Source organism: Rhamphochromis sp. 'chilingali', assembly GCF_963969265.1.
Source record: "Rhamphochromis sp. 'chilingali' genome assembly, chromosome: 6".
NCBI lineage: Eukaryota > Metazoa > Chordata > Actinopteri > Cichliformes > Cichlidae > Rhamphochromis > Rhamphochromis sp. 'chilingali'.
The window spans coordinates 13,517,645-13,529,883 of NC_137933.1; the positions used below are offsets into that span (position 1 = coordinate 13,517,645).

At 42.3% G+C, this 12,239-nt stretch overlaps 1 protein-coding gene across 3 annotated transcripts in view; it reads right to left on the reverse strand.

Moving 5' to 3' along the window:
* uacab (uveal autoantigen with coiled-coil domains and ankyrin repeats b) overlaps nt 1-12,239 on the reverse strand; it is a 38,648-nt gene that overhangs the window by 13,598 nt on the left and 12,811 nt on the right. Inside the window, exons 1-2 of one of the 3 annotated variants that reach the window (XM_080884343.1) lie at nt 4,065-4,769; nt 3,395-3,525 (exon numbers count right to left, since the gene is read on the reverse strand). In XM_080884343.1, the coding sequence (XP_080740469.1) occupies nt 3,395-3,525; nt 4,065-4,100 (167 nt within the window). In that variant the 5' untranslated portion in view covers nt 4,101-4,769. Of the gene's footprint in view, nt 1-3,394; nt 3,526-4,060; nt 4,770-12,239 lie in introns of those variants that run through there. The other 2 variants (XM_080884344.1, XM_080884342.1) reach the window with 2 other exon arrangements.

A 12,239-nucleotide genomic window follows, 5' to 3' on the forward strand; every position in this document is an offset into this window, starting at 1 on the left:
ATAGACATGAATAGTAAGCTTATTGATATCTACAGCATCAATCAAGTGTTGTGACTGGGATACCCAAGCCAAATTATCAAATCTATCGACCAATGAGAACCATGTGACTCGACTGAACATACTCAGTGCAAGTTGGAGCGAAAGTGTTTAATGCACGATTGCTACACAGTGCACATATTCCCTCGTTAATTGCCTACTTAGTTAAGCCGTTTCCCACTGCACGTGTTTGCCAACATGTATTTAATCATCACCTTCAACTGGAAACGTTCCAGCTGCGCTTGTCCAATGTAACCCACAGCAGCACTGCTGCTAGTCTCCATGCAAGACTGCGGAGCACTTGTGTGTAAGCTAATCTCTGTCTGACACCCACCCGGACACATGAGCCCGTTCATACACTAACCCCAAGTTATCTGCCAAGGAGACAGCTCGGCTGTCACCTCAACGCTGGCGTGGGTATTAAAAGCAGTGTTGATGACCAGGAGATGCTGATCTTCTGTGGAGCAGTGGCGTCTTGGGCTCTCCAGGCCAAACAGCAGACGGGAAGCAGAGTAAAGCTATCCAAGTGGGGTGATACCCCTCACTAAGTTCATAACCTACATCACTTTCCATAAGGGAACTCAAAGAATGCTTTGAAATAAAGTTAAAGGTACATAAGTGCAATTAATTGAGTGCATTTCCCCATGACTTTGAAGAATAGAGAGCGATGACTGTCTTGACAGCAAATATAACTCAAAGCCAAAATGGCCAAGCCTGAAAATCTGGCATTTCCTGTCTCTACAATAATAAAATAAAGGCAAAAATGCCAAAAATCCATCTTAAATAAAGTATGATATTCAACAAATGCAAAGGACTGATGCTATAAATACATGGAGACCTCAGTGAAATGGTTAGACAAGATTTTTTTTTGGAGACTAATGGCTCTGGCTTTAACAGAGCACATTACATTTTCACATCTGCTCCTTGGGGAGCTTTCAGGTTGTCAGTCTACTGGATATGGCTGCTATTTTTAAAAGAGTCCACTTGTTTCTGTTTTCTATCAAACCCTAGTATGACGCTAGCTGAACCATGTGTGACAAAGTGCGTCTCTGAGGATACAACAGTCCATGTTCATATCTTACATTTAGCTCCCTCTTATCTGAAAGTGAATATTGGTATGTGTGCACAAAAACATGCTGCTCTACTCGTTTCTGTAAAGCTCTGTCAATCACTGCTGCGCTTAGTTTTAAGAAAGTCCTCTAATGCCAGTGGTAAGTCACAACATCCATCGTATCAAAATGAGAAGGTCAACGTCGTTGCCTGGTAGCCAGACAAGGAGAACATTGCAATACATTTGATATATAACAAAGAGAATGGCAGCGACTGCTTAGTGTTACTTCCTGTAAATCTATCATCAAGTTGGCCTCAAGATCACACACACACGAAATTCAGATCTTACAATAGTTAGATTAAAAAAACAAAAAAAGCACCCCCCAAAAGCACTTGAGCACAAAATTAGCTATTCACTCAGTGCCAGGATTGTGCTGGAGGTTTAGCTGACTGACTGTCTTTAGTGGTATGCTCATGCTGTCATGAGAACTACTTTTGCTACTAGGCCCTTGTCTGCACAGAATGAGCGTTAGTGATGGGTGGGCTTACCACGCTGAGATCCAGCTAAAGCCACAGCAGAGATGCAAACTGTTTACTCAGCTGGAAGGTGCGATAGAAACACTTAGGGCTGAATTCATTAGCTCTACACAACGAGGCTAATCCAGGGCACACCAAATGATATATTGGGGGTAACAGCTTGTAATTAGTTTCCCCTCAGAGGTCCATGATTATAAGGAATCACCATTCAACATTCCTTTGTGGGCTTTTGCAAAGGCCAGAATACCATATGCACATGTGTGCGTGTCTGTGTGTGTGTGGCCCAGTGAACTATAAGTGGCCTGGCTGAGTTGCGGTTCACTTTTGTTTTGGTTAGACGTGGCAAAATAGTGACCTCTTCCGGCCCCCCCTCGAATATTCATTCATTTTACAGTTAACTGGTTCTGATCCACAGGGGAACAGCGAATGATAAGCATGACTGTGTTTGGAAACAACAACCTCTGCAGGCTGTGGTTCTGGATTTAGTTCTGACAAATTCTAGCACCTTATTATGAGACCAGGCATTTATCAGGATGTGTGTATAATTGTGTTTATTCGCATGCATGTGCACATCGGTCTATGCGGTGGTGCCACAAGAGAATTTCACACACTGCTGAAAATACTCTGCACCTTTGCAGTCTGGGATCTGGAGCTCCAGAGTTTTATGGTTTAAAAAAGGCTTTGTCAAAATAAACGCGCAGCACGGGCCAGAGACGAGTGACTCATTCATATATCTAGGATTAAACCGAGGGCGCCTGCCCGCCCGAAAAACTGGTGTCAGAATCTGTTTAAATTTAGGAAGAAAACAGAGCACCTCATTTAAAAAAAAAACAAACAAAAAAACAAAACAGGTCAATGTATTGTTTTTCAAGGCTGAACCATTTTTAATAATAGCACTACATTAAAGGTCTGTCTGGGAGATGTGTTCATATCTGTGGTTTTGGATGGCTGAGATGCAACATCAGAGAATTCCTCATACACATTTCAGACTGACCTATTTTCCTTCTATTTCTTACTGCCCTGTTAACACTGCAGGGTGCATATCGAGTTAGTAGGGAAAAAAAACAACAACCTCTGAATATATCAGGTTCTCACTTAAAACATGCTCCTCCTCCAAGATGTCAAGAAATCGTGGTAATGGCCTGCAGCAGGGCCTAAATGTATTACTTGGTGTTGCAAGCATCACAGTGGATCTAATCTTAATTTGCAGAGAGTCATTTCCTGTAGGGACTACATAAACCACCTCCGGACAATGTGGTCAAGCCTCGTGTCCACGGACATTCTTTACACCAGCTCCCACACTGACCTCCGGTCAAAGGGAAACTAAAAGGGAAATTTCTGGATATAAAAAAATGGAGACAGAATCATGTACTGCACTCGTTTCATTTTGTTGTGTTTATATTTGTGGAGGTTCATGCAGGGGTAACGTGGTGCTTATTTAAGACGTTCTGGAGCGAGAGTGACCTAATTGTGAAGGAATCTTAGAGAAGCTTTATCTGGAAAAAAAGGTCAGGAATGTCACGCGGTGGGGAGGTCACCACAATGTTTGGAATTGCTGTTGCTGGTTTTAGATTTACAAATCTTTGCCAATCCATGCTGGACTCAAACAAACACAAACGTTTCAGTGATTTCTGATCTGTACACTGTCATCTCACTGTACTACACTTCGTGTGGTACGCGTGTGTGCTGCTGAAGCTCAAAGCTCTGACTATACATGTCAACATACTGCACATGGATGCATGTGTGTCTGCATGCGCCTGTGTTTACTTACGCAGAGCGTCCTTCCACGTCAAGCTTAGTGGGGATGATGCCCTTCTTGTTGAGAACAGCAGACACCTTGTCCACCTCGCCACGCTCCACTGCCTTCATCAGCCGATCATCATACTTGTTCCAGTCTGTGTTCTGTCAATGATGATAGCAAACTATCAGACATTTCTAACCAAACAGTTATGTATTTCACCAAGGCTGTACTTAGTTTAACAGCTGAGAGTAATAGCTATAATTTGGTCCCCAGGAGTTTTAGCTGACTACCAAACGCAAGCCGGGCACGAACACACATAGAACAAAGTCCATTTCTGAGTCATTTTTCCTTTTCTGCTATAATAACAGACAAGAATAGACCTTAATGTGCCAGGAATTTAAAACGCTTCATGAGTTGTTGCTACAAAGCAAGGAAACAGTACTCTTAAACCTCCTGATAAGAATGTGGCTCTTTACACTGAAAGTCAAAATAAAGACAAAGCAAAAACAAGCAAGTGCAAATTTTAATCATAACCAAGATTCAAAACAGGCGATGTGTACACAGAGAGCTGATCTAAGAGTTCTGCCACTGCACTGCTGCTTCTGTAAAGCACAGCTTTCGGCTACATTCACACTGTTCATGAAATCAGAGCTCCAATAACGGTGGTGACAAGGTAAAATTATTGGCAATGAATACCTACAAAGTGCACGGAGGTGCATTTCAGCCAGCGGCTCATCTTGGGTGAGTGGAGCTGGTCCTTGCACCGTGCTACTGAAAAAGTTGCCACTTTTCTGGTTTACAAAAGCAAAACTAGAGAAAAACAGTACAAAAATCCCCCCAGTCTCTCAGTGCACTCAACCAGTGAGTGCAACAACAAAAAAGAAAGGATGAGAAGACATAAGGGTGAGAGTCTGTAATGCAGAGGAGGTCCTCTTATGGGAGGTTTAACCTCAGGAATCTTTCTCACTTGCGGCAAAAAAGTTCATTTCGCAAGATTTTTCTAAGCATTCCTCTGTTGCTCATGAGCGCTTCCGGCAAGTTCATCACTGCACAGCAGTTTAGTTGATCGTTAAAGGGAGGAGAAGGAGGAGTGATTGAGGAAAAAAGAACAGAGGTGGAGAAGCAGTAGGGCCAGCCCTGCCAGCCCTGGGACCTGCCCTGGCCGGCAACTGCAACTCCTCCTCTGGTGGGGGAAGTCAGCTCAGCCTGGCTACCGTTCACCTCCCTCAAGTGCCGTCGCCTCCTTTCCTCAACTCAGTCTCCCTTTCTTCTGGTACTCTTCCTGCTGTTTTCTGTCTGAAAAAACAAACTCAACGCTCTTTCTTGTCGAGTAGTAATGAAGGGTTTCTCTCGCTGCCTCTTCTCTTCTCTATCAGTGGTCTCCAGCTTCTTCACCCCACCAAATGGCAAGGTCAGTCAGGCTCAGTGGGGTAAATATGTGAACTCTCACAGGTTTAAAATATCACCCCCTCCCTGGTAAACAGCAGCGGTGCAGACAGCCCTGCAGACTGGTTACCTCTTTATTTTTTGACCCTCCAACCTTTCTGTAGTGACTGATAGGAAGACAGTGGCTAAGAATACATTCTGGACATGCCTCCAGCATGAGTAATGGCTTTAATGTCCATCAGCACTGCCAGCATGCGACAAGGCCAGCCAAAAAGACCGTGCTTACATCGACACCCCCCCCACACACACACACACCATGCTCTCTGCTTGCCTCCCATCTGAAAATATTAATGTCAGAGGGGGATTATGGTTTGCACATTTTGAAGTGGTCTTGGCACTGACCCTCAAAGGATACTACGGGGTAAAAGCTGCTGTTAACCCATCCATCTAAACGGGGTGGTGTGGCTCCAAAGCCCCGTGATCCTTGCAGTGCGGCAGCAGGGTTAGACAACAGCCTTTTTACAACCGTCTGTGACTGCAACCCCTCCAAAACCTGCATCTATATTGCCTCCTCGCTTTCACTGATACACTTTAAAAGCACAACTTTAACTTACTGAGTAAAACATCACAGAAAAAAAGAAGTTTTTTTAAAAAAAAAGGGGGACACACAGACATCAATCTATGGTGAGGAAGACAGGATACAAGGAGACCCGTTTAATTTACACACTACATCAGCTCCTCATGTTACTGCCCGCTGCCAGACTGGCGTTAACAGAGCAACACTGATATCCACAAACATGCAGAAAGACCTCCTCCGCATGACATGTCGTATCATAAGGAGTAGGTGTCAACTTACGAAAGCTGCTCGCCCTCGCATGGAGACAAAGCCGCCAAAATGGCACCTAGCCATCACATACGTCGGTCACGTAAATATCTCACACTGCTTTGCTGCTGTGTGTATTTGTTTGGGAATCTGTTTATGTACTAGTTAATATTAGGGCTGTTAGCAAGCAAGAGGTGCCACCGCAGTAGTCCCTGTCTTTCAAGGGGAGCTGATCGACATATAATAACTTGATGTTGTGAGGAGAAATAGATCATCTGTGCTTGTTGTTGTAACGTATGTGACTTAAACTATCTGCAAACTGAACAGAACAGCAAACGGGAAACTAAGAAAAGTTTTCCAGATATGATTCCCACTTTCTTGAGCAGTCAAAGGTTTTAAACGTGAATGAGTTTCCTTTACGAGCTAAAGGATGATGATTGCAACAGATGACAATATCTAGTTACATTTAATGACGCCAACATGATATCAATGTATCTTCCTGTTTTACTTTCATATCTCAAATTGTACATTGCTGACACATATTTACCAGGATCAGGGGAAATACTCCCTATACTTTAACAGAACAAAAAAAGTAATGTTTTGGCTAATTTAGAGATATATCGCACTTTTGTTTATAGCAGTCTGAGCACTGTTTGAAGTAAATGCAGCAGAGTCATCCAACTAAATTACCGATAGTCAGAAAATCACCAGTTATTTTCTTGAGGATAAAAGCTTCACGTGGGAGTTTCCCTCCAGGACTAATCCATTGCTTTTGCCAGTGAGATAAAACAATCTACCCACAAAGAACTGCGTGTTCTGGAAACACCTCTGCTTTTCCATGACACTGGACCTGCCCTGAATGCCAGGTCATCTTTGAAATGACCTGGCATTTACTTGACATTTATTGAAATTAACGGGTTGCAAACAAGCTGTTTGGATGACCGCATGACTAATCTGACATCCGAGGAGCAGCTTGAATGGCATCTGTGATTCATTTTAAATTGCTTAATCGCAGTTGTGTGGAAAAGAGTTAGGACCTTTTTCTTCAGTACTAAATAATAAACAGTTGTATCCTTTAAATACTCTCCTCCCTAAAGTTTGACGTTTTGAAGGGGAAACTCCTACAAATAAATATGCAGTAAGACCAGCTGCAGAAATAACTGAGTCCATGGCTTTACATCAGCGGTCCCCAACCTTTTTTGCGCCACGGACTGATTTATGTCCAACAATATTTAAGGTGTCGCGGATAAATACAACAAAATAAAACCAGTACCGATACCAAAAAAAAGAAGATTTATTAATAACACACTGGAAAAGACCCAGGGAAACAGAGTTAACGATAAAAAAAAAAAAAAAACATAAACCCTGAAAACCATAAATTTCACAGCCTCAACTCTCGCAGCCCAGGGGTTGGGGACCGCTGCTTTACATGATTACATTTTCCCCGCACCTCTTTTGTAAATCCTGACAGTAGTGGTTCTTTGAATCTACTACATAAAGCAGCAGATTGAGGTTTATCTATAGATTCTTTGAGCTTGAGATCCCATCCCAGGGGCCTTAACACAGGGTGAGACCTTGTCTTATTGTTTCACCTGAAACCTCTGATAATGACCCACAACCTTTTTCACACCTTGGCTCATGCGAGGGGGGTACACGTTTGCAAACTACTGCTGTCGAATTTATACATGCAGACATGCCAACACATTGCCATCAGTCTATGTCAGTGAGCACAACTCGAAGAGACTCAACTGGCTGCCAGCTTGTTCTGTTAAATCTGAATTTCTGTGCAGACAGCAGCAGATATGCTCATTTATCACTCCTGTATTATAGGAAACAGACTGGATGCAACTGCCATAGGCTGACTGTAAAAAAAAAAAAAAGTCCAGCTTTGGATCATTTTGGATCGGACCAACATCCCAACATCCCATTTATCCAAATATTGAATAAATGTATTCCTAATTGGTACCCAAAGCCATGTCATTTAGTAAAAAAAGTGGTCATGTTTATCTGCTGGGCTGAATATCTACACCATTAAAAAGCCCATCCACACACATGACTTGAACACTTGTGATACTGTAATCTCCACAAAGGCAGGGCTCATTAGCATTGCTGTAACTGGAGCCACAGTGAGACTTCAAGAGATGTACACAGAAGTTAAAAAAATTATCTCTGTAATTTTTTAAATTAGTCCTGAACAGAAAACCTTAATAGGCATGGAGCAGCCAGCTTTACAGTGTCTGTATTAAACCTGCATACAAGACGTTACTGACTCAATATTCTGCTAAAGCTTCTATTTTAACACAGTGACCTCGAGGACAAGACGTCACCTGACATTGGATCAGACAGGTTAGACCGTTCTACCTGTCTGCACAAATTATTCTGGCTGCCTGGTAATATGCCACTTAGAGACTCTCGCCATCTTCAGCTCAGATGTTCAGTCACTTCTCCAACACCTCGGTTTCCTGCCTCTCTCAGCTGCTGGCGAGACTAATAGGTCTCCAATATCCTCACAGATGAAATCACCAGCAAGAAATATCTAAGCGGTCATCTGATAAGAGACTGAAGTCAGGATCACAACATAAAGCTTTACACCAATATGGTAAGTGATAGTTGTGTCCAACGTCAAACTGCAGTTACAGATCTAGTTTTATGATATCCACTACGGGGATCCTCTTGATTATAAAAGTCATCTGCGAAGACACAGACATTAAGCCATGAAATATAACCCTTTGACAATTTATAGGAAATGTGTCTCTGTAAATACAGGCAGAATCTTTTTCCCATTTAGAGCTTTATCTCAAGCTTCAGATTTTCAGAAGTCTTCAGAAGTCAGACGTGTAATGCAGCACATGGGTGAACTCAATGGATGCATTGATCTTCCTCACAGGGGTTCATGTGAGCTCAAATGGAGAAATGTTCCAAAATTCATCTGAAGCTAAACTGAGGCTTCAGAATAAGATATAATAATGCAGTCGAAATGTAGCTTAAAGAGGACATGAGTAAGAGTTTAGAGACATATACACTCACTGGCTGCTTTGTTACATAAACCTGTTCAACTCTGCATTAATGCAAATATCTAAATCAGCCAATCAAACTCGGTGCATTTAGGCATACAGAGATGGTCAAGATGACTAACTTAAGGTCATAAAGAGCATCAGAATAGAGCAGATGTTTGAAGTGACTCTGAAAATGGCATGGTTGTTTTTGCCAGAGGATTTTTCAGAAATTGCTGATCTACTGGGATTTTCCCACACAGCCATCTCTAGGGTTTACAGAGAATGGTCTGAAGAAGAGAAAATATTCAGCGAGCCACAGTTTTCTGCAGGAAAATGCCTTGCTGATGCCAGAGGTCAGAGGAGAAAGGCCAGACTCCTTCAAGTTAATAGAAAGGCAACAGTAACTCAAATAACCACGGAGGCATGCAGAAGAGACTGTGCTGTATCATACCCTCTGTGACAATACTGTATGCATTTTTATGTGATATAAAAATGTCAAGTTGTGATATCATTCATTTACGTTCCCTGCTGTGTGTAACAGTGAGACTAGCCCAGGCATGTCAGAGCATAAGAGCTGCGTGTCAACCTCCAATGATGATCTAGTACCTATATATGAAGTTTCTTATAAAACCTCCAACAAAGTGCAACTTTTGCAAAATATACAAGAAAACAGCTCCAGCTGTTTGCTTGTATATTTTGTGGAAAAGACACACCGCTGAGTGCAAACAGTCTGTGAATTAAGAGGTGCTAGCAGCCGTAGATGTGCAGCCCAAATGACTCCACTGAGGAAGATACAACATCCCAGGTAGTTTTTTAGCTTTACTATATGACATTCTTGAGCATATCCTGATGAGGTACAAGGTTGTGATACTTTAGGTCTTGTTAAAGTGAAGTATTGGGAATTATTTTCACATACAATTTCCAAGGAAAACACTACATAGGCTACTTTTGTGCTTATATTTGACTTAATCTTGCTCTGCTGCTGTACTGCTGGAACCTTGTTTCAATAGTCACATTTCAATCTAGGAAGTATATCATCAGTGACAGTAGCTCAGTTGAAAAATCCTGTTCATTAACGTACACTTCCGAATGCTGCTGCCTGCAAACATCAACAAAATGTTCTGGGGGGTTTTCCCTTTATCATCAGAAATATTGTGTTCACAAATATTCTTGATATATTGTGATATAATTATAAGATTATACTGCTCACCCCTAACACACACCAAACATTGAAGCAGGGAGTCTACAGCAGCAGAAGACCACACTGGGTTACTTGTCAGCTAAGAACAAGAACTGAGGCTACAATTTGCACAAACTCACTAATAATTGGGCAAAAGCAGACTGGAAAACTGTTGCATGGTCTGATGAGCCTCGAGGTCTGCCACAGCATTTGGATGGTACAGTCAGAATTTGGAGTAAACGACACAAAAGCACAAATCCATCCAGCTTTGTATAAACAGTTGGTGATGGTGGAGTGGGGAATATTTTCTTGACACACTTTAAGTTTTTAACCAGCCACCATCAGTTCAACAACATCCACCGGCAACTGGCAGCATATTTGCAGCTCTGTGTGTGAGCTGTGCATTTTTGTTTGAAACCTTAAGAGGACCTTACAAGCCCCTGCAACCTCATAGAGAATAAACAAGTAAGAATAACATAGGCTAAATGGTGCGTACTGGTCCAATCAATCGGACAACAACCACTAGAGCATGCTTTGAATTTTGCTTTACATAGCAAAACTGAGAAAATGATGCACTGCTGCATTTCTTTGATAATTAAGATAAACACACGTTACAGTAACTAAATGACATGTGTTCAAACAAAGTAGAGCTTCCTGAAGATGATGACCAATATATTGCATGACTAACATAAAATCTGTACTTTTGGTTTAGCAACATGTCCAAACAGGACACCAATCTTCTGCTACTATTTTTATCATTTATCCCTAGAGATACCTGTTTGTGGCATTAAAATAGCTGCATGCTTTGTGAATATCTCAATGACAATTTGATTTATTGGTGCGATATGCTGTGGCAGTTAAAAAGCCAAAACTCTAGCTGGGTCAGTGTAAACGAGACCCTCAAGAGCTTAAATATCAGAAACTGTGCCACAGAAATCTCTCGAAGTGGCACGTAAACAAACAATGCAGGAACACGGAGCAGTTTTCATGAACAGTCAGGTGAACATGAAGGAAAGATGGGAAATCCTGTTAGTAACTCAGTGGGACACTTTATAATAATCTTCTCTGTTACTGATGAATAGATGCAGCTCTCCGGCATACCTTTTCAGGCATTGCAGTTTGAGGCGGGAGTGTTTTTACACCAGCGCCCATACCATCGCACACATCCCTTTAATCTGTGACCACAGACCTGTGCGTAACGCGGTGAGCTGTGCAACTGTCTGAGCATGTAGGGTGTAACTGAAACCCCTGAGGGCCAGAAACAGAAAGGGTGCAGGAGAGAAAGACTGGGAGTGTGTGAGCCAAACACACAAGGACAGGAGAGGGGTGGAGGTGTGAAAGTGACAAGATGCAGCATGCTTGCAGTCAATCTGTCATTTTGGAACAGGTAAGCTGATGCTTCACAGTAAAAGCCCCTCGCGCATTTGGGCCGACACTGATGGTTCAAGCCAGGTGTCTGGAGAAAACGAGGCACTGGTTGTCGGAATGTATATGAAGCATGTCTGGATAGCTGCTAAGCACAGAGTCATTCGTCCAGGTCTGGATGCATAAGAACAGGCAGAAACGCCCTCTGGTGGTCAGCAGAAAAATAACAAGTCAATGTATATCTGCATGCTCTGACCAAGAGGATAGGTGATAAGCATCAAAAGCATTAATAACACAATGGTAACCTAAAGAGAATCCAAAGCAATTGTATCTTACAAGTAATTCTCCAAATAACAGAAAATGTATTACAGATACAAGTATGTATGAGAAAATTCTAGCAATCATTAGTACAAACTACCATTACGCAGCCAGTGCCAGGTGCTTATATAAGATCACTGTCATGGGTTATTGTTCTCAGCAGCTGTGAATCTATTGAGCATTCAGTGCTCAAGAAACAACAGAAAGTAAAAGGAAATACTGACTTAGATTAAGCACAAATTTACCAACTGCATGAGAATGCAGCCTTTGCACTATGACACACACAAAATGAAACATGATGCCAACTCTGCAGTGACTGTTGAAACAGATCAGGATACAAAAATGTGTGAAGCTCTGAATATCTGTTAGCGTGCAGTAAAGTGAGCTGTTAATCTGCATAAAGTGTGAAGGTTTAAGACACTTACGTAAAGTTAACCATGTGGGAACTAAAATAAAGCCCATACGGTAAAGTGGCTTTCTGGGAGTTTCCTGGTGATCCTCCAAAGATATTCTTACTTGTGCTGCCCAAAATGGAGACTAGTCAACCCAATTATTAGGTCAAACCATTTTAGATGACACTTGACCCAGAGGACAAAACGTTTCCCAGCTATTTTCCCTCAACTTCCGTGACCTGCTGCCAGGCCCGGGATCACCTTCCTCATTCCCTAAACCCAGTGGCCCTTGCCCCTGCCAACTCACCTGGAAAGGCAGTCTAATGACAAACCAGTAAGCCACGTTCTATAAGAAAGTCACTGCCACTTGCCACTGACAATATCCCACCACAACTCTGCAGCTCCAGCTCCATGC